The sequence below is a fragment of the Argentina anserina genome, chromosome 1 (assembly GCF_933775445.1).
Source record: "Argentina anserina chromosome 1, drPotAnse1.1, whole genome shotgun sequence".
NCBI lineage: Eukaryota > Viridiplantae > Streptophyta > Magnoliopsida > Rosales > Rosaceae > Argentina > Argentina anserina.
In genome coordinates, this window is record NC_065872.1 from 901,180 (window position 1) to 924,402 (window position 23,223).

Sequence of the window (23,223 nt, forward strand, 5' to 3'; positions counted from 1 at the left end):
CACATATAGATTAATAGTAAAGAAAAAGGGATGCACTATATTTACTTCAAAGATGTGGATGATTAAAAACGAGTACATATTGATTAGACACTCCAACACAACAATGCAAACTATCAACTGGACGAGCACACTGTTGTACTTATGTGTGTGTGTATATATGTATGTAATCACGGAGTTGTATGTGGTACTTTAGAGCTACATGAAATCATGTAGTTGACAATTGATTATACTTATTTAGGCTCTATTTACGTGTAATAAATACCATAGTATTTTAGAAGACATAATATGCTCCGAACTACGTATATTTTTTCAACAATGATTAAGTAGTCACTCAATTCTTTGTAAAAAAACAAAAAGTAGTCACTCAATTAATCACACCATGGATAAGTTTTTTGGTCAATCACACCATGGAGAAAAAAAGAATATAAGCATATGGTTGGAAAATGGTTGCATGAAGTGTGTTTAAAAAAATCAGTAACGTTCCAGAAGTCCAAAAGCGTGCCGAAACCATTGTTAAACTTTGTCCCTACCCTCCCGCCCTTTGATTTCAACTTTGGTGCCAAATGGTTCCATTTGTTGACCTCTATTGCCCCAAACGGACTTGGTCAAGCATCCCCTTCTGGATACCCACAGCCCCACCCTTACTACCATACGACCTAGCTACGTGTCCCCTGTGTCCCATTTCTTAATCCTTCTTAGATTAATTAATCAGAGATTTAGGGCTAAACCGGCGTAATGGTTTAGGTCCAAAGCAACCCCTTTTGGCCGTTTAAGTAGACGACACGTAGTTTTGAATGCAGAATGACACACTGCTTGTGAAGCACCACGTGTCCCTCCCACCTCAATGGAAGCGCGCCACCTCTCAATTTGAAACGGTCCCCAAATTGATTCCCTATCTCAGAAAATTCGAGAGGCCAATCACATGATATCGGCACCCTAGATCTGAAGCACCAAAATATATATCAAATTTCTGTTATTGGCTCGAGGAAAAACATTTTTTTGTATGTTAATACAGTAATATTTTTTTGAGTAAATGAAAACAAAAATTGGGTGTTAATTAGTGGTAATGATGGGGTTTTTTGCTACAGTTTTGGACTAAGGTGGATGTTTACATTATGATTAGAACCTGTTTAGATGTATTATTTGTGTGCATGTCGGTATGTCGGACTGTTACAATTTTGTGAGTTAATGATGTGTTTGCTGATCAGTCCTTTTCAGTTGGAGAATGATGAATTATGAAACCTACATGCTATGTTCTATATCACTTATATCTTTTGAAACCTCGTGACAAAAACTTTGTTTTATTGACGCAATTGAATCTTTAACTTACCATGTGAACTAAGCTGCAAATCTTCTAAACACACCTGATGGGTGTGGTAAATATTTTGTTTTCCATAATAAACAGGTATTTACTATAGAATAGTAGGAAGATAGGCAAAATAAAATAAATTTTCATTTTACGTTTATTTTGATTTTGATTTTTTTATCCCTTGATTATTAAATATAATTTTAAACTAATAAATGTAAAGACATATACGTATTTTCACGTGTGTTTTAGTTGACAAACTCTATTTTTATTATAGAAGTATAGATAACGTGTTTAACCATAAGTTTTTACTATTAATACAACTTAGTACATATATACGATCAAACATGCATAAGCTCCAACAACTTCAACATTCTTATCACTTGGTTTGATCCAACATCAACAGTAAAGAAGTTATTTGTAATGTGAGTGCATTTTAATTTAGTCATATTTGATCAGGTCTACTAGGCTGTTAGAATTGTATACTATTTCTTTATTACACTGACAATTAGTGAGTAGTCACAAGTTTTTGAGTTTTGACGCATGCATTGATTTTCTAACTATCCATGTATAGAGAATATGACCACTCACATGTCAGATTGGTAAAATATTTTGTGTGAAAACTCCCACACCCATGTTCAATTCGACACTAGTTGAAGTTAAATCTTAATTTATTTTTAATAATGGAGGGAAGTGTTATAATAAATATCATGTCCACACTTGAGATTTTAAGGGTAGACGTGAAACTCTGATATTTGTTTCAAAAACGAAAAAAAAAAACTACAGTATGCGAGAGTTAATCAAGAAATCAGGAATAAAAAACAGCTGAAAAAAAACAGTGGGCTGGGAAGTATATGGGGGCGGGTGAGTAGAGTGGGTACGTGGTAGTTAAGGCGTGTGTGGGGAGCGTAACGGAAATTCCGAAATTATGTGCGCGACGGAGACAGCCCCTTGACCACTCTGTCAGTCTCTCCCACACTTTTCTTTTGATTTCAGAATTTTAAAATATTTTCATCTCCAGCGCGAAAAAAGCGCGCGCGCGTCTGTGGCCTGCCGACTCTGCCCATAGCTTGCTTCATAAAACCGTTGGAACCTAGTCAGGGCCTCCCCCAGTTTCACTTTAACCAACCCCCTTAACTATTCCATATTTTCTATCCAGGACTCTAATTAGTTCTTCACCGGTTTGTGTGTAACTCTTACTAGGGAGGTGCTTTGAATTTGATTAGAGGGGTTTCTTAAGGAAACCATTTTATAATAATAATTTCTCGATTAGTTTAATCTAGATTGGTGGTTCCACAATGATTATGGCCATAGAGGAATCACATGTATCGTTAATATTCTTTTTAATTTTCGTTTGCTTGTAACTACCATGTATACAACCACATTTAATTCATTTTTGTGGTTTAAGCATCTTAAACATGTGGTATATGATTTCATTGGCACATAGATCTTCTACATTTTTGAAAGGAAAAAAGGGGATTATATTCTCTCAAGCATACCGTGATTACCGTCAATACTACAATTTGGACAAAAACGCCATTGTCAAGCATGAGATAATAAACTCGGTTACGAACTCAATAAAAAATTATTTGAATAAAAATAAATAATTAAAAATTGGATCTTCCATACTTATTCTGCGATTATGTAGGCATCTGTTCATTTACATATGTATAAATGAAATACAACAATATGGTAATTTGAGTAGCCAAGATTCAGAAAATCTACATTACGTAGAGAATTTTGTTTTCCGAAGCAATTAGTAAATGACAATTAATGAAAATGAAAAATGATTAACGCGTAATATGGTAAGACAAAATTACAGTTTTACAGCTAATACAATATAGGAGAGCGGGACCACCAGAAGATTTCAAAGTAAATAACGAAACAAAGGAAGGGCACTAATGCAATCTCCATCAAAGAAATTAACATAACAGTTTGAATAATTCTCGCGATATTTTCATCAAATTCTCATCCCCCTTCAAGTATAAATACATAGCTCGAGTGAAGCTAGGTTTGCCAATTTGGGCAGCAAAACGCAGCTTGAACACAAACCTCTCTCTCTCTCCTCTCGTTTTCTCTCTCTAAAAACCGCTTCACTCTCTCTCCAACCGAAAAAAAATGGCCACAGCTTCTAGAAAGTCGTCAGCTACCGGATCGGTCCTCCGGTCCACCGCCTCACCCTCACTATCCGGAAGATTCTACACCTCCCACTCCACCGGCTTCGCCTCCTCCACATCCAGCTTCTCCTCCCGCACCGCCGGCGGCTTCTTCACACGCGCCGCCTCTCCCCCGCGCGTGAGCCTCGCCAGGCCTTCTCCTTCGGCTCAGTCCGTCCGGTTCTCCCTCCTCGATCGCCCTACCTCCCCCAACCGCTCCATCTCTGTCTCGCCGCACGGCTCCGGCAGCCACCACCGGAGCGCGATGAAGAAGCAGATCAACACCCCGAAGCGGACCTGTATGTGCTCTCCTACTTCGCACCCAGGCTCGTTCCGGTGCAGCCTCCACAAGAACACCAATTTCGGCTCGTCGTCGAGGTCCGCCTCCGCCGTGCCGTACTCGCAGAACCGCCTCAACGCTCGGAGATCGGCGATGACGAACTCCTTGGTCCGAATCGGCGGCGTCGAAGGCGAAATCGTCAAGCGAGCCCTGGCCGCTCTGATCCGTCCCTCCTCCCACAGCCAGCGCCGCCGCGCCGACTTCCGTCCCAGGCCGAGCCGGCTCTCCACCATGTCAAAGTGCAGCGAATAATTAACTCCGATCATCGGAAACAAAATTTTGAACATATTGAAGCGTATTTCGGTACGTTTGCCCTAGTCGGATCCTAATATTGTTGGAATTCTCCGGCAAATCGCCGCCGCGTGCGGCGCCATCCGGCGATAGTGAACTGATGGATTTGGGATGATTCGGAACGGACTTGGTTTTTATGTGTCCTCCGGTGACCGAACTGCTATAGAGGACTCATAATTGTTAGTGATAAGATGAAGGTTCTAGGCCCTTTTGTGTATATACAATACAAAATTATATGTATCTTCTTGGCGCTGCGCCATTGTTGGCCTTCTCCAAGCCCAGCTTTCCAGGACTCGATTAACTTCCACCACATAATTACCTCAAATTGATCCCAAAGTTCATTTCAGATCCAAATTGGTTCAATCTGGTACAAATATCCGTCACGTCCGTTACATTGGCCGGAATATGTGTCGGCTCCGTTACTATACGCCGTACCGTCAAGTTCTTCTCCGTTACTATTTTCTAAAATTAATTGAGGTGAGTCATATTTCCCCCAAGCTGATTGAATATTTACTCTTTTTTCTTATCTAATTTTACTATTTAATTCTGTGCAGGTTTGTATTCCAAAATTGAAGCCATGATTTGCCAAAATGCACACAGGCCTTGACAATGGAGTATTGGATTGAATCAGAATGAATCTAAATTAACCAGTAAAAAAAATGAAATTAGAAAAGTAATCAAGATTCCGGTCAGCGTCGACCTTTTTACTGGTGATGCCGGGCACCTGAGGCTAAGCATTGATCATGGAAGCTGGAATTATCGGACTTTTTACTTTCTCCACTATTGATCAAACTATAATATCTCCTCACTAAAAGGACCCCCCCCCTCTCCTTATCACCAGCTCAATTTTTAAAGATATTTTATCAAAAAGGAGATTCGAGCTTCCAGAAAATTTTGGGAATCAACCTAATCCTTACTGATACTCTAATTTGGAAGACGAAAGCGAAATGACAAATTTCGTATTTGGGTATATTATTCTTGAGTCGGTATCAGAGAGTTGCTAGACAATGCAGTAGTCCCTGTCGTGCCAAAACGAATATGAGAGGGGTGAGGAGTGAGGACCCATATGTTGCAATTGCAGCTCTTTTTCAACTGTATCGCATTCAAAGGATGGCAGCATTAGCCAAGAAACTGACTTTGGCTCTTTGAGGGAAGAAGAAGATAAGGTCGACCATGATAGTGATAGCTACGTACGTATGGGCCGGTGTAACACGACGTGGAGCTAATCAATTAGCTGCCCTTTTAGGCTCTTTGTTTAATCGCTCTTCATCTCACTCACTATGTTATCGTTTACAAATTCTATTTACGTGTCATAATGAATCGGCCAAAACATTTTACCATCATCTAAACGGGTTCATCTACATTACATTGCTGTATGTTATACATCAATGTTTTGAAGGCAAAAGAAGGGAGAACTTGAGATGCATGAGAGGTAGTGTGTGAAGTTTTGGCAAGAATTTGTTGTATGCATGACATACAGCCGCGCACAACAGATTTTTCCCATCTAAATGATTGAGAGAACGATGCTCTTAATCCGTAAGACGAACCAGTCAGTGTGGTACCTAAAACTCTTAAAAGAACAATGTATTGAATCATGGCTCGAATAGTATTGTTCTCTATGAATTCTATCACGAAGCGAGTAAAATTTAACTTATAGTGACATTCTCTAATCAGCATAGATGTCTGTGATATCGATTTAGCTTCCGATGTAATATGACACGTAAATCATAAGAGTATTGGCATGTAGCTAAATTCCATTTCAAAATTCTAAATTTGATTTAGGTACAAGTCTGATGGATGGGTAACCGTCATGAGATACCCTACTATTTTAAGGATAAAACATTGTTGAGAAAGAAGAATAAGTGAATCAAGTACGTAGTGAGCAGCATTGTTATGGTTAGATTATTGGTGTTAGCAGCTAAGATTGGTATTTGGTGGGTCGACACAGACTCGACAATTTCGTGTCGGATCCTAACCGAACCCAACTTTTTCTAATTACATTATTGCTTCAGTTGAAAACTTGAGGTCCATCCGTCGATCTACTTATATTCCCTGCCTCACGTTCTGAAAAATTCATGTAACGGATCAAACAACACTACTGAATCACATTGTATTGGGTGCTTAATTTTCAAATCTGCTCTACCATGCTGGAATTGCTTAATGGTTGCTGAGTCAAGTTTGGTAGGAAATGAAGGAATCCGAGATCGAAAAGACCTGAATGGTTTGGATGGATGTGGGGAAGTTCTTATACGATCAAGCATTCAAGCTCCATGTGCCTGTTTTTGCCACGAGTGGTGTTAATGGAGGAAGGAAATAGCTATCCCGTTTGTTGCTTTGGTTCTTCAAACTAGTCGTTAGGTCACTTCAGAGATGGAAATGTGATAAGGTTGAAGATCGACATGTAGGGTATGAGGTACGTGTGGCGGCATGAGTTACTTTCAATACTTGAAACAAAAACAATGTAAAGGAAGAAGGAAAAAAATTTGAATAGCAAGTTTTGTTTGGTAACTCGAATTCATTAGTAGAGCCTGGTTCTTTGATATTAACGAGTTGTTGATCTCTTACATTGTTTCATTTGTTTTAGCTGACATGCATGCAATAATCTTCACTCATGTCAAACTTGAGGTCTGACTCTGATAAATCTAGAATAACCAGTTTGCGTTCGGTAATCGATCGCGATCCTCATACGTGTTTAAACGAGATATTTTATTTCCGTAGCAAGCTAACTTGACCAGCTTGACTCGTTAATCACTAAAATCCTGATCACACTATAATTGCCAACTTCTCTCATTATATATGATACTATCGATCTCTAATTGTGAGCTGACCTATAATGAAACTAATAAAGATGACAGAGATCAAATTGTTCTCATTTATGAGAAAATCCAAGCCGACGTGAGGTTTGTCTAATCTACTATCTCCTCGTGTGCATGAATATACACGTATTTAGCCTACTAAAGCTTTGTGATATGTCAATTAGTGAGAATCAAGTTGGCTCCCATATAGAACAAAAACAACAACCAAACTTCTATATCCAAATCCTATGATCACAGCAGTTATTAAGCTAGCTAGTGGACATCTTAACATATAATATCTTGCTTATCCTAATCCCGTTGTCTCACAACGTTAAGTTGCAATGGATAACTAGATAAGGTAGCTAGAGTAGACTAATTCTCTATTCCATGCCTAACCTGCACCCCAAATTTTTACAACTGCCAAAAACTAGCAGATATGGCCTTCAATGATTTTGTTTCTTCCTTCAGTTCCTTGGTCTCTTTCTCCTTTAGTACTTTGTTGGTGGATGACATTAGCTTATTACGTATCATCTAATTTGGTGACATATTTGTAAGTAGAAGTTCTGTAAATGGGAAATTAATTAGGAACTAAAAACTATATGAAAGGTTGGATAGAGTTGCTTCCGGACATGTCACAACCCATGGCATGGGTACTAGCCTAAAAGGTTTTTCGCTTAGATAATGCCCTTGTACAATCGTAAACTCCAATCAGATTTCCAGCACAACAATACTACCCAGATCGAGCTTTGAAAAACTAATTTCAAGTACATAAATTGATTTTCATTTAAGCAATCAAGCACAACCAATTCAAATCAAACCATACCTACCGTACGTTTGTTGATAACTCTCTGCATCTTAGTCGGCTGGAGGAACCCGGCCTATACTGGTATTACAGCAAATAGGAAATTCCAATAAGAAAACAATAAACGTATTCCTGATCACGCTCAGGACTTCCATCCTTGTTAGTTGTTACCACAACAAATGCAGACTTCAACAAGATTCAAATCAAATATCCATATATAACGTTCATCATGTTGGAGAAGACGTGACAGCGAGTCTTCTTCAATCGAGTCTGCTGAATCATAATCTTCTCTACAAAGAAACTTCTTCTATATTACTATCTTCTTTGGCACCGCTACCTTGTCTTCCTATTTCTGCAGCACCAAAAGGGATCCACCAGAGGATCCACCATTAACCACTGAAGGCTTCTTGTCCCACGATATATTGTTCACAATGGCAGCGTTGTTCTCGTCTAACTCTTCCTTTCGATCGGCGCTTCGTCTGTTGGGATCGATTAGGGGCTGTTATTCTCGTCGTCTTCAGCGAGTTCTTCCCCTCCGCGCTTCGCCCGACGCTCCAAACTACTGAACTAGGGTTCTAGTTCTCGTCGGTCATGGTTTTGTTTTGGTCTTTTAGATTGGTTCTGAAAGCTGCTGTTTGGGTATGAAAATAGAAAGTGGCAGAATTTAAGGGTGCTTTTGGGCTTTCTGTCGACATGGGTTAGGCACTTAGGCCTGTGAACTGTGAACATTTGTTCTTCGTTGCATAATTGATTGTTTTGTGTGTCATTTGTATTCATGTCTTTCTACTTGTTATCTTGAGATTGGCTACATGTATGCAATTATTAAAAAAGACAAAAGATCGAGAAAGTTAGAAGTTGGGTACCCATGTCATGTTTGTATATATTTTTGTCGTGTTTATATAGATGTTCGTCACAATATGTACGCACATTGTCACTATTTATCTCTGCCGTCATACTTATCATATGTTTTCATCGAAAATTTCTACATCTATCATGTAAACATTCACCTACTATTCAAAGTTTAAAACTGATGACGTGACATAACATTATCCATAATTTGAGTTGAATATTAAAAAAATTGATTAACTATGTTGTATAAGTGAGTATCACTTGTCTTTAACAAATATGAGGTGAACTTCAATTAGGTGGATGGAAGAACCTCCGTGTTTTCATTCAAATATATTTGAACATTGCTACTGCTTCTTGTTTGTATTGTGATCATTTATACTGCGCCATTGCTTTTCTTGGACTAGAAAATCGCATCGTTACACTAACATCCTAGATTCCTAGTTTGAAGAGAAATTATCATAAATCAGTTAGAAAAAGTTGCGACCCTTCTTGTCACCTTCTTTGGAGGACATAAACAATGAAGTTGAAATAGATTAGTACTGGGATAAAGGCAACGAAACTTGAGCGCAAAGCATCCCGTAGTCTCTTTCCATTTTTAGACGTCAAGAATTATGTTGGTCTACAAACATAATCTAAAGGAAAATGAATCTATTGTGGAATGAACCAAATGAATAAGAGCCTAATCATGAAGTAACTTAGTTAATGAAGAATACATGTTTAACGTTCAAATCTCAATTCTCACAAGTTTTGCCCAGCAAGAGCAAGAATAAGAGACCTTCGACTTTATGTACAAGCTATGGAGAATTAATCCGATTTTATTAGTTGGATAAATGTATTATTAATTTGCTAAGGTACGTACGACGATACAAAAATACTTGTATGCATACATTTATTTGAAAAAAAATTTAAAGAGCTCCTTGACCATGTGGTTTCGGAAACAAATTTGCCGATCACTATTTTTGTGCACACCCTTTTAAACTCATGACATGTATCTAATTGCTCAATTATTATCTAAATATGAATTGAAAAAAAACACATGTCATGAATTTAAAAGAATAAGCACAATAATAGTAGTTGACAAATTTATTTTCCATGAGTTCTGAGTATCACAACTCAATCGGGAAACTTGTCATGGCATCCACACTCCCCGTCACGTGCTTCAACACGTGACCACTCTGCGTCAACTCCCCATCAAGTGACTCAAATCCTTTGACTTTTTGCTTAGAAGAAAAACAAAACAAGGAAGTTAGTTAGGCCAAACCGCCGGGAGGTCCAAATGCTTGTCCTGTTGCCACCTCCACGTTAAACTCGATCACATCCAGTTTCACATCCTTTAAAGCCTCTTCTGTTTCTCGATCGAGCTCGGAAAAAAAACCCACTTCAGTTTCCAGCTGGTTTGGTTTTGCAAAATGGGGACTGTTAAGGAAGGGACAACGCCGCCGTGGGTGGGATTAGGAGCTTCCGTGTGGGTCCAAATAGCCTCCGGAAACACGTACAACTTCCCGCTTTACTCGCACTCGCTCAAGTCCGTTCTGGGGTTCAGTCAGCGACAGTTGACCATGCTCGGAGTGGCGAGTGATATTGGAGAAAACGTTGGACTTGTTCCTGGGATTGCTTCCAACAAGCTTCCACCTTGGATGATAGTTTCGATTGGGGCTTTCGCTTGTTTCTTTGGTTACGGTGTTCTCTGGCTCGCTGTCAGCCGTACGGTTCTGTCCTTGCCTTACTGGTTGGTATGTCTCTTGTTCTTGTTCAAAGTTTTGCTCTTTATGTGATTTTCCTGATTGTATTGAGGTACTAAGATTTTGTGATTGAGTATTAGTTTTGAAGATTGCTATCTGGCATTTGTGGGATTGGTTGGGTTTGAAGTTTTGGTCTTTCTGCTAATTTGATTGCTTTAAGATTTCAGTTGGGGCATAAGTGATCTGTATCTTAATTTTGTTCTGTTCTGTAGATACTAGGAATTTTATTTTCTCCATTTGAGGAGTAATAGATTGGTGAATTAGTGAATTGGGTACTAGTTTGTTTATGGGATTGATGATGTTGATGTTTCTTTGTACAGTTAGGTATTGGATGAGATAAGATATTGGTGGGCTAGAATTTAGAACTTTTTCTGTTGATAGTTTTCTTTAATTTGGTTATTCAATTGGATGGTTATTAATGGTGGAAATGGTTCATCCACACACGATTCATAATTTTGATTAGATTTGGAATCCTGAAGCGTTTATGTTGCAGTTATGGATTGCTCTTTGTGTTGCTGCTAATAGTAGTACTTGGTTTAGCACGGCTGTCCTTGTAACCAACATGAGGAACTTCCCTATTAGTCGTGGCACAGTTGCCGGCATTCTGAAAGGTTATGGGGGTCTCAGTGGAGCTGTGTTTACGGAGATTTATAGCGTACTGCTTCGTAATTCATCTTCTAAGCTCTTACTCTTCCTGACACTCGGGGTTCCTATCCTGTGTTTCGTTGTGATGTATTTCGTTAGGCCCTGTACTCCGGTTTCTAGTGAGGACTCTGCGGAGCATGGTCACTTTCTCTTTATCCAAGCTGCAAGTGTGGTGCTTGCTATATATGTTCTCACCACTACAATATTGGATGACTCCTTTTCCTTGAGTGCTCCGATAACCTATAGTTTTGTTATCATAATGGTTGTACTTCTCATGGCCCCGCTTGCGATCCCTCTGAAAATGACATTGTATCCCAGAAGAGTCGGCCCTTCTGATAATTTGAATAATGGGGACAGCAATGCAGCTGAAACTGAACCACTGCTGAAGTCATCTATATCAACAGCAAGCCTAGGGAGTTTTCGGGAAGGGAATGATTCTTCGTCTGACATAGCGATGCTTTTTGCAGTGGGTGAGGGAGAAGTGAAGAGAAAGAGAAGGCCTAAAAGAGGGGAAGATTTCAAGTTTACTGAAGCAGTGATCAAGGCCGACTTCTGGCTTCTGTTTTTGGTATATTTTGTAGGGGTTGGTACTGGGGTAACTGTCCTGAATAATTTGGCTCAAATAGGTATTGCACAAGGAACACATGATACCACGATCTTGTTGTCTCTCTTCAGCTTTGGCAATTTTGTGGGTCGTCTCGGCGGAGGAGTTGTTTCTGAACATTTTGTCAAGTAAGACATCATTCATCCTTGCATTTTTGATTCCATCCCTCGATTTACTTGAACAATAGTTTACATTAGATGATTATTGTCTCTTTTTCAGGACGAGAATAATTCCGCGAACATTTTGGATGACATGCACTCAAATTGTAATGATCTTTATCTATCTGCTGTTTGCTTCTGCTATCAGTGGAACTCTTTATGCTGCGACTCCACTGCTTGGCATCTGCTATGGTGTCCAGTTATCTATCATGATCCCGACTGTATCTGAACTCTTTGGATTGAGGCATTTTGGCATATTTTACAATTTTATGTCACTAGCGAATCCTCTCGGCGCATTTCTATTTTCAGGTCTCCTAGCAGGATACATATACGATAACGAGGCAGCAAAACAGCACGGTGCTATTCATCTCTATGGAACAAATGTCTCCTGCTTGGGTCCAGAATGCTTTAGGCTTACTTTCTTTGTTCTGGCTGGTGTCTGTGGTGTCGGCACAATCTTGAGCATTGTTCTCTCCACTAGGATAAAGCCTGTTTATGAAATGCTTTACGCTGGTGGTTCCTTCAGACTACCTCAGAATACAAACAACTAAGATCAGTGGGCGGTAGTCAGTGGAACTTCAACCGCTTTCCCGCTGAAGAATCTCCATTAGTATTATTCATGTATATAATGGTGTGTAGAATGAGAATTTGAAAACAAATAAGAAATGCAGACACGTGTACAAATAGAATGTAATTTTATTGATAATCAAGCGTGAGGTTACAATCTTTGTGAACTCTAATTCTATCTCCGGCTCAAAAATGATGTGCACTTGATCTTGAGAATTTGAGTTTAGATTTGGATTTGATGAGGAACGAGCAATTTGATAGCTTGATGATTATTCGTGGACTTGAGTTTGAATTTGGATTTGATGAAGAATAAGCGATTTGGTAGCTTGATGATTCTTCGTGGACTTGGGAGATTTTGAGATTTTTCGAGAGTGATCTTGCTATCTCTTGTGTTGAAGTCGAATTAGGGGTCTTTCTCTTGAGCTCTAGTATCTCTTCTCTTGCTCAAGTGATTTTCTCTCTTTTTCTCTGGTCCCTTTCTCTTCATGTTGAAATTTGTATTTATAGTGTCAAGGCTTATATTTTATAAAATATTTTAATGACACTAAAATAATAATTTTTTAATTGTATAATTAAATTAATACGTATTTTCTGATTAACTTAAAATTAGTTATTCTTATAACTAAATTAAACAGATTCAAATAATTGATTTAATTATAACTGTTAAGGAATTTATTAATTTAATCAAATATTCGATTACCATTTCGAATCGTCAATGACATTTAATTACCTATTTAAGTCGGAATCACGTAGTTTCGATTACGATCATCTATTTATGTGTTGACGCGAGTTTTATTCAGATATGCACTAACTTTGTTGACTTTTGGGCCACATGTGCAATTTTATCGGATTCTTAGTCGATTTAATCATTTAATGAAGATGATTTACTTTATTAAATTTTATGTGTCTACATGGTGCCGCTGATGCTCTTGTTCTTTTTACATATGCATTGGTAATTTAAGGGACGAAGTTCCAAGTTCTCGGCTAATAGTATTTTAGAGAGAAATACAATAATACTAAACTAAAAGATACGTACTCTTAGGCTTATGTCAAAATACATTAAGAAATCTTAAACTATTTTTGTACCCTTATATTAGAGTTGGGCAGGCTTCAGTGGAAAGTGATGCAAAAAGTTTGTAGACCGAGTTCCATTATTAGCCAGAGCTAGAATGCAAAGTGCAGACATAAAATGAAGTAGATCGAGTTTGAGCAAACATAGCTACATTATTAGCAAATTAAGCTGCCTATTGTGATAGAACACCCGCAAATGTATTATAAATAGCAACGTACAGATTAAAACATAAGTTATAACATGCATGCAGAAGAAAATTATATACAACAATATAGGGCAAAAACGACTTATTATAGTAGCTGAAGTGCTGAACCACTTTAAAAACCATAATTTGCAGCCTCTGATCATCAAAAATCGAGAATTCTCAACTGTTTCACCAGACGGTCTAGACCTGCTTGTCAGTGTTCATATTTAACTTCAATTTTGAGCCAAGCGATAACGTTAGTTAGTCAGTTCAGATTCTTAGTATAACACAGATCAGAGAGCGGGTTGAAATATGACGTATTAGAATTAAGAAGCAATCCTTAAAAAAAAAAAATAGAATTAAGAAGCAGCTCCTACTATTGCTACGCTACATAAGTCGAAACTAATAACAATGAGGTGGGGGTGGGAGAGGTAGCTATATGTCACGGATCTAGCCATTCGGCTGCCACACTTGGTCCATGCAGCGCTCAATCTTCATAGAGCCAGCCTTATCCAACGGGGCAATACACTGGTTTCGCCCTGCCTTGGGCTCATCAGGGGATCGGCTCCAGACCCCTACCTGTGTGTAGGGCGGTCAACTCGCCTCTTTGACGTTAAGTCCTCGACTAGCAACAAGCTCTCTGAATTTAACCGGGTCGGCATGCTTGAACACCTCGGAAGGAGCAGCCATATATCTCTCACACATTGAATCTTGGAGCAAATCCCGCATATGCATGAAGCTCTTTCAACCAGCAGCCCACGATCGACACTCCCAAAATAGGGACGTGACATCCTCCCTCACCAAACTTGGTGTACGTCCTCGTACACAGCATCCTCCCTTGCGGCCGCGCATCCCTTGTGCGCCTGCGCAACCCTTGTGCGCCCGCGATGCCTAGAGCGACGAAAAGGAGTTCCCAAAGATCTTCCACCCAACAATGACTTCGCGCCGGATCTTTCTTGTCCTGGCCATTGTCACGGATCTTCTCGTCCGGTCCTCCCCCCTGGAGGCGACCCTGCCTACTCGACTCCCCCTTCGGAGCCCCCCGTATCTTGGGGACACGGCGACACGTGTGAGCGTTTGGCGAACACAACGACAGCGATGTTGAGGTGGCTCTGATACCACTTGTCACGGACCTAGCCATTCGGCTGCCACACTTGGTCCATGCAGCGCTCCATCCTCATGGAGCCAGCCTTATCCAACGGGGCAATACACTGGTTTCGCCCTGCCTTGGGCTCATCAGGGGATCGGCTCCAGACCCCTATCTGTGTGTAGGGCGGTCAACTCGCCTCTTTGACGTTAAGTCCTCGACTAGCAACAAGCTCTCCGAATTTAACCGGGTCGGCATGCTTGAACCCCTCAGAAGGAGCAGCCATATATCTCTCACACATTGAATCTTGGAGCAAATCCCGCATATGCATGAAGCTCTTTCAACCAGCAGCCCACGATCGACACTCCCAAAATAGGGACGTGACATATAGCTAGCTTAAATGAGGAAGGGGGCTCATTGATTTTCTTCATCAGTCTGTACGATCGAGGCTGAAGTCATCTCTAGCTTCATAATGGAAATGATCTTAATTGGAAGTTGTTGATAGAAAAACAGAGGTTCGATCACAACTGAAGAAAGGGCAACTGCTATTGATAGCGCAACACAAACAGGAAAGCAGGTCGCTGGAGCATTATGAATACCACTCGCGTGAGCCTTCCTCCATCTTTACCGATCAATTCATTCAATTGGCCGGGTGAACTGGCTCTCTATATAGCAGTTGGCCGGTTAATTACGGCATTCAATCCATAACTATAAGATTCAAGGTGAGAACTGTTTAAAATAGGTATTACTAAATCATGCCAATTACAGAGTTGTTGCGACAGTTGGGGGTAGGTCTCACTTACGTACTGTTGATTTAAGCTTATCACTCATTTATATATAGATGCTAGTTAATTAGTGTTATAAGCAAGATTTTGTTCTGTTCACTTGACCTTAACTCTAAATCTAACAGATCGAAGACGCGTACGTCTTTTATCGATATTTGGATCCCAACCACATTTGAGCATGCATGCATGTAAACAAATGAATCAGACTTCAGGCTCTAAATTTTGACACCTGAGGTGAAGTGAGCAGACCATATCAAAATGATCGATCACCACAAAATAAGAATAATAGTTCTTGACACTAGAATATGAGCAGACACAGCAGCTAGATATGATGTTTATCTACAAATGTACTATAATATATATATAGCTTAGCTTCCCCATTGATTTAAGTCATTCGTACCCTAGTGTCAATGAAGCAACACATTTTGTATCACATAAATATAGTAGCAGAACCAACCAATGTATATATGTTTATGTATATAGTACGTAGTTCGATCAACCAAGAGCACACAAGGGTGAACAGATTCATTACAATACTATGATAGTAATAGTCTCAAACACACACCAATTAAGATAGCCAAGTTTCTGATTGCACTAAATTCTGAAGTAAAATTTTCAGGACATGCATGTACAAACTTATTTCACGACTCTTTGGAACACAAAACACCTCAAGGAAAGCACAACCAACCAAAAAGCACAAACTAATGATTAAGTGGGTTTCAAATCCTGAAACATAGCAGTCCACAGTGAATGGTCATCAAAATCAGCGTCCACCCTTTCCTTCTCATATGGTGTGGTTCTTCCATCAAGCGGTCCGGACAGCTTCGGGCTTCTATTCTTCGACACCATCAGCCTATCGTATGATCGACCACCGAACGCTTCTGATGCCTTGGGGCTCCTATTTGCTGCAACCATTAACTTGTCAGTCACCATTGGACCTGCAGTGAGCCTGGGGCTCCTGTTTGCTGTGTACATGAGCCTCTCATTGACCTTTGAGTCCAGGGGTCCTGATAGCTTCAGGCTCATCTTAGGGTTAGGGACCATCATCAACCTCTCATGAGTCCTGATATCCAACGGCCCCGATAGCGCAATGCACCGAGTTCTGCCCTCCTCATGACCCTTGGGCTTCCTCTGCAGACTTCCTCTCCAATGCTCTTGATACTTCTGTGGTTGATTAGCTACATGATGCTTGGGGGACGAGTGGGACGACGACATGTCGGTTTCTTGGAAAGCCAACCTTGTGAAGTACTTGCTGAAGCACTTCTTGGTTTTGATGACCACTAAACCGATCCTTGCTATTGCTCCTGGGTGACCGCCACCTTCCTTTTTGGCAAGCTTGAGTATCTCCAGCCTGTGCTTGGCCACAGAGACTCCCATGCTGAGTAGGAACTCGTGGTTGAAGAAAGAAACGTCCTCCATTTGAAGCTGGTTGCGGGAGAAGATGATGCTGTACTCGTAGACAAGGCTCGGTTCAAGGCTGGTTTTCGACAGCCATGCGAACCAGTCCATAGCTCTGTTACAATGTGAGGCTGTTTGGAGTTGGGAAGAGATATAAGGAAGAAGAAGATGATAAATATAAAAATTTAATGTGGTGGGTAAGTTGATATCAATATCGATATTGATTTAGCTGTAAGGGAGAGACCCAACAAATTTGTCAATGTCGAAAATTTGGATGGTAGTTGGGGACTGAGTATTGTTGAAAATATACATCCGCATAGAAAAATAAGACATAATTTATGAGTTTATAAAGGTTTGAGTCACTTCATCCATTGCTAATTGGTTTTAGATGTGAACCCAAATCACTTTATCATAATAAGAAAACAGGTTACCCACGTCTATATATGAAGCCCAAATGATCACACGGACTCTACGTTACCCAAAATGTTGTTCACGTATATGACTTGAAAATTCGTCACACTTGCAGGAGCGTGTTGAGAATATACATCTCACATGAGAAAATGAGACATAATCTATGAATTTAAAGAGTTTAAGTCACTGCATCCATTACTAATTGGTTTTGAATGTAAACATTAGATCACTTGATAAGATCACTTTATCAAATGTATCATAACTAACTAACTGGAAACTGAGCATGAGTTGGGAAATCTCTGTGAGCTTTCTTATTGTAGGAGGAGAAATTAATCTTAATATTGCTGCTGTAGCTAAGTAGAAGACTTGTAATCTGTTCTATACTACTGGTGGTTGAAGTCATGTAGAGACCGAAAGTAAACAGGGGACCCAAAATTAAGGGGGGCAGTTAAGCAATTACCAATTTATCAACCTACTTCCACTTTGGTTGAATGTCGATCATCAAACAGAAACAAAGTTGAAGAGAACGAGCCTGTGTTACTTAGCCTCATTAGCAGTTTAGTACTTAGGTCACTTCACTTCTCATGAATTCTGTCCAAAATTTGGGTAAGGAAAATGACAACATGCCCACTAGGACCACTACAAGTGCCAATAATGTACATTAAGTTGTATCGACCAACTGTTAGCTTGGATTTCTCTACTATATAAATGGAATCCAAGAAAATCTATAGTTCTACCCTAAAAAGGAAAAAGAAAGATGGTCGTGTCAAAACATTTGTATAAATATATACGACACAAATCTTAGTGTTAGTTTTTTTTTGTTTTGAAAAGGATATTAGTGTTACTTTTAGAGAAATTATTATATATATCAGCCACATATCTTACGTGATGTATCTTTTAATGTTATTGATCAACTTTTACTATATTTGTTTATGATTGATTACTTATATGTAAATAAATTTTTATCATTTTTATTACGTGCATGTTAATTATATCATGACGTAATATGATTAACTGGGTACATCACATGGCAATATCATATGATGTGACGGGTACACAAAATAATTACTCTTAGTTGTAAACGATCAAGTAAAGGATAACATACTTTATATTTACTAATGCGACACATAGATACTATTCTAAATTTTTGACACTTCTTGTCGTTATTCAACGGGGGATCATTCTAATTCAAGACTTTAGATTTTTTGTGAGTAGTCACAAAGTGAACAAAATTCATCCGATCTAACTAGTGTGAGTTATAGTCATCCGTTATATAAACTCTAAACTCGACATATTTTCAATCACATGCAAATATCATCCGATCATATTTAGAAAAGGCTTCCGTGATATCCGAACTCCACGAATGAGTTTGTGCCATATGATGCAAAACAAACACATAGAACCACGACAACCACCAACTAACTTATGAAAAAACCGTTAGAAGAAGATTCAGTCAAAGCTTTTGAGCTACCACTTTTCCCGCTCCAAAACTAACCATACACATCTTCACTGGAAATCAATTCATTTCCGCACCATTCTCTCCCAGTCACATTATAACCTCCACTCATTCTCTTTGTCACAAAGAATTGATCAATCTCTCACCCAATTTCAGTTCCTGTAAGAATTGTTAGAGCTAATTGCAACTCCATATATTGTTGTGTATCCAAACCATAGCAGATATAGTCATAGCTGGAGATCGAGGTTCATATTATGTTTTCTTGGGCATCTTCAAGAAGATCCTCAGGGGTTGGTTTTGTTGTTCAACGTCTCAGCTCTCACGCTTTATTTAATAAGTCACAACCCTCATCATCGCCATCTTCGTCGTCTTCGATTAGCTCATCAACTTGTGGCGGTTTTGGGTGTAACAATGAGTACAACTACAAGAGTAGATCAGGCTCCTCCAATAAGGGAAGTACATTCGATTTGATTCAGAGATCTTCAGCGGCTCTGATTCTGGGGTCAAGCATAGGCTATTCTTATTGGTCTTCTTCTTCCTTGGATCCAAATGCCTCAGTTTGCTTTGCTGATGCCAAAGAGGAGGCAGCATGGGCAATCGAGGATGCAGATCAAATCAAGTCCCTCTTTTCAAGTACATCACCTTAATTGTTTCATTCACAAATTCATTTCTAGATTATGAGACCTATGTGTGTACTGATAGTTCTTGTCTCAGATACGTTTAGGAGAAAGAAGTTCTTCACGTATGAGAAAAGTTGAGAGAGCGAAGTACCCCTGAAAAGGTATAACAATATGCATGAATGTTTTGAAGAACATAATGTGATAATTGTTATCATATGCATATTGTACTAACAAAACCACTCTCTTGCAACTTTGTCTGTGTTTATAGATCTTTAATTATTTTGCATCAGTTCAAACTCATAGTGGAGAGTGCTTTATGACTCCGGCGGATTTGATGCGAGCAGTTGTCCCTGTGTTTCCTCCATATGATTCAAATCGTGTTCGAGAAGGCTCCTTGCAAGGGGAGAATGTTCCTGGAGAATTGCAATGTGCTCCTTCTAAGTTCTTCATGCTTTTCGACACTGATGGTGATGGCCTCATTTCATTTCACGAGTGAGTGGTACTCAACTATTTTACTTGATACTATTTTGCTACACATACCTATCGCCCCCTCTTATTTTAGGTCAAGGATCAAATGCAGCAGCATACTCATATAAAACCACATTCTTGTGAATATTAGGTACATGTTTTTCGTCACTCTCCTCAGCATTCCTGAAACGAGTTTTACTGTGGCTTTTAAAATGTTCGATCTGGACAACAGCGGGTGAGTAACTTAAATTTTGCATTTCAATTCGTGGATAGGATTCCATTTCTGAGATCTTGGTCTCCAAGGCGAGGTTGAAAAGTTTGATCTAACATGTTACATGTATTACAGCGACATTGACAAGGAAGAGTAACAAAGTTATGGAATTGATGCGAAATCACAACAGTCAAACCAAGGACGGCTACAGGGTAAAAGTTGGTGTAGAAGAGGGAGGCATACTCGAGTACTTCTTTGGCAATGACGGCAAAAAAGGCCTGAAGCATGAAAGATTTATACAGTTTTTCAGGGATTTACATGAGGAAGTACGTTAATTCTCTCTCAAACTCTCCCAGTCATTTTAGGATTGCTATATCTCAGTTGGTTTGATCCTTCTCTTTCTTCATGTTTTGTTGAACTTGATAGATGTTGCGGTTGGAGTTTGCTCATTATGACTACAAAGCAAAAGGAACCATAACAGCTAAAGATTTTGCCTTGTCCTTGGTTGCATCTGCTGATCTCAGTGACTTGTACAAGTTGCTTGATCGTGTTGACGATATTTACAACGCCCCACGTCTCAACAACATACAAGTTACATACAAGGAGTTTAAAGATTTTGCAGAGCTGCGAAAGAATTTGCAGTCTTTCTCTTTGGCCATATTCAGCTACGGCGAGGTTAACGGGGTTTTGACAAAAGCTGACCTCAAGAGAGCAGCTTCCAAAGTAACTTCTCAAATACCAATCTATCTGTAACTTATGATAAGCTTCTATATCATGTATCCTACTAACAATTAACTAATCTATACAGGTATGTGGCATCAATGTAACAGACAATGTGATGGACATAATATTCCATGTGTTTGATGCAAATGGTGATGGTGATCTAAGTGCAAATGAGTTTGTCAAGGTTTTACAGAACCGTGGAGGTGAACCCGTAGAATCGGGCCTCAGGGGACTCCTAACTTGCTTCTTAAACTGTGCAAGTAAAAGCTGTTCCTAAGCTCATACCTGATCACCCTGAAAAGCTCACTCTCCTTAGCAATGCCATATATGGCTCCAATCTCAGATTGGAAGTTAAAGGCTGTACGTAGATTCTGTCTGCTGTGTTAGAGATAGTACATAAATAACATCAGGCTGATATTACATACAGAACTCTTATTTGATCTGCAGATTTACTATGTTGGATAGGTGATTGTAACTCTTTAGCTAAATCAGTCGAAACCAATGGTCTTTACAGATCATCTTCATCATTTTATGTACAAATTTCCTGATACTACCAGAAATTAGTCTTATCTAGTTTTTAATAAATGCAGTTCTTGTTCCCAAATCAAGTAGCCTATGCTATCTGACTCTATGTAATCTTCTCATTCCACACCACTTAAGAAGCTTATAAATACTTTGAACATTTATCTGAAATAGCAAGAAGCTAAATAAGTGAACATATCGTCACAGAAACATGAGAATGTGATTAGCATACCCAAGGATAGAAACAGAAACCTTGACATTAATGATCATCATTCTCTATCTACATTCAAAATCACATATGCATGTCATATCTTCACATCACATCCATATATGCAGTGGTAGCAGACCAAATCAAGGTGATCCAAAACACAAAAATTCTTTCCATACTAAATATGAACTGCTAATTGATAATAGCAAGTGGCAACAATAGAATTCATCTTCTTATGCTTACCCGGCTCAAGTGCGCGGCAAGCGCATCCCTTATCCTCTCGCCACTCTCATCCATCTGTCCTTCACACACCTGAACCCCCTCCTCTTTCCTCAAGCTCTCCGCATTGACATCCGGCAGCGGCTCACTACACTTCATCAGAAAATTATTCAGCAGACAACCAGTAACCACCACAAATGGCAAAAACTCCCTACACTCCTCCTTCCACTCCCTACTCAGTAACCCCCACCTCGCCCTCACCCTCGCAAATGCCGTCCCAACCAGCCCCACTGCGCGACTATGCACCGCGTTAAACGCCTTCTCCGATGCACCAAAACTCTCCTCTTCCTCATTTGATCTCACATAAGGCGTCAACAGCCACGGCAGAAGAGGGAAGCAAGACTCCCCCAATATGTACTGAGGAAGCGCAATGCCGTCGCCCAGCTCATGAGCAGGGCCATTCAGCAACTCCCTGGACTCCTCCACACCCAAATAAAGCTTGCTCTGCCGGAAAATCGCCTCCGGCTTCACTGTGCTCGGCCAGCCAGCCGAGACATCTAGAAACCTCCCCTCGGAATCCACCAATGCCTGAACCAGCAAAGCCGCATTCGGCCCCAGCATTTCACTGTCCACCCCAAACCTCGCAAACCCTAACACGCCGCAGCAATTCGGCAGCGAAATCCACCGGAAACCGGCAACAATCCGAGCCATATCGGACCGGAACTCGAACAAGTTCGCCAGTTGATCATTCACCGACTTGCAGACGGCGTAGAAGGCGCGGCAGGCCGCCGCAGAGTCCATTCCGAAGCGGCGGCCGACGGCCTTATAGGTGGCGCCGTGGGCGAGGCGGTAAATCGCGGCGGCAACGGCGTAATTGGGCGGGATTGAAGGGATTGCGGAGGTCAGGAATGGGGAGAGGATGGAGAGAAGGATCGAGAAGGTGTGCTCGGGCATGCGGAAGGCGTGGCGCCACCGCGAGTCGCCGGCGGCGGTGTCGGAGAGGAAGCGGCGGAACCAGCATTCTTGCGGCGGTTGAGGCGGCGGCGGCGGCGGTTGTGGAGGAGGTGAGAGGAGGAGGAGCGGGGAGAGGGCGGAGGAGGCGGAGGAGAGGAGGGTTTCGAGGGTTAGGGTTTGGGAGGGGAGGAGGAGGAGGTCGTTTTGGGAGAGGAAGGAGTGGGCGAGTGAGGTGGCGGAGGTGACAAGGCCGAGGAGGTTGCGTTGATCCTCGTTCTTGTTCTTCGGCTTGCCGCGTTTAGTTGTAGTGTTGTTCTTGGCTGCTCCGCCGCCGCTGATGGCAGCCATGGGCGGTGGAGGTTTGGTTTTACTGTGAGACAGTGAAGTGGTTCAGTGTCGGGTGATTTGAGTCGAGTGAGAGAGGCTTTTATATAGTAAGGAATTTACCCAGAAATGTTTTCTGTTGAACTTTTCTCAGCAAATGAAAAACAAAATGAATTTAAGTGTAGATTTTATTAGAATTATAGAAATAATATTGAAATATAATTAAAACTGACATAAATACTAAAAGAAAATACAAATGAGAACTTCAAATATTAAATTATCCATTTTCATACATCATATAATAAATTATCTAAATATCCATAAAT

The 23,223-nt window shown here is 40.3% G+C and overlaps 4 protein-coding genes and 1 pseudogene across 4 annotated transcripts; 3 read left to right on the forward strand and 2 right to left on the reverse strand.

The window, feature by feature from the left end:
• The first annotated feature begins 3,340 nt into the window (after positions 1-3,340).
• Positions 3,341-4,385, forward strand: LOC126798000 (uncharacterized). The gene has a single exon (XM_050524811.1). It carries the CDS (start codon positions 3,425-3,427, stop codon positions 4,052-4,054), a length of 630 nt encoding a protein of 209 aa, XP_050380768.1. The 5' UTR covers positions 3,341-3,424; the 3' UTR covers positions 4,055-4,385.
• Positions 4,386-9,786: 5,401 nt separating this feature from the next.
• LOC126797931 (protein NUCLEAR FUSION DEFECTIVE 4-like) lies at positions 9,787-12,423 on the forward strand. Its single transcript, XM_050524705.1, has 3 exons — positions 9,787-10,272; positions 10,775-11,658; positions 11,750-12,423. The coding sequence occupies exons 1-3, from the start codon at positions 9,949-9,951 to the stop codon at positions 12,237-12,239; spliced, it is 1,698 nt and encodes a 565-aa protein (XP_050380662.1). The 5' UTR covers positions 9,787-9,948; the 3' UTR covers positions 12,240-12,423.
• A 3,530-nt stretch (positions 12,424-15,953) lies between these two features.
• Positions 15,954-16,905, reverse strand: LOC126797982 (uncharacterized). The gene has a single exon (XM_050524787.1). The coding sequence runs from the start codon at positions 16,890-16,892 to the stop codon at positions 16,092-16,094; it is 801 nt and encodes a 266-aa protein (XP_050380744.1). The 5' UTR covers positions 16,893-16,905; the 3' UTR covers positions 15,954-16,091.
• A 1,997-nt stretch (positions 16,906-18,902) lies between these two features.
• Positions 18,903-20,947, forward strand: LOC126797949 (calcium uptake protein, mitochondrial-like; annotated as a pseudogene).
• Positions 20,948-21,415: 468 nt separating this feature from the next.
• Positions 21,416-22,953, reverse strand: LOC126797958 (protein ALP1-like). Its single transcript, XM_050524740.1, has one exon. It carries the CDS (start codon positions 22,919-22,921, stop codon positions 21,626-21,628), a length of 1,296 nt encoding a protein of 431 aa, XP_050380697.1. The 5' UTR covers positions 22,922-22,953; the 3' UTR covers positions 21,416-21,625.
• Between the last annotated feature and the right edge of the window lie 270 nt (positions 22,954-23,223).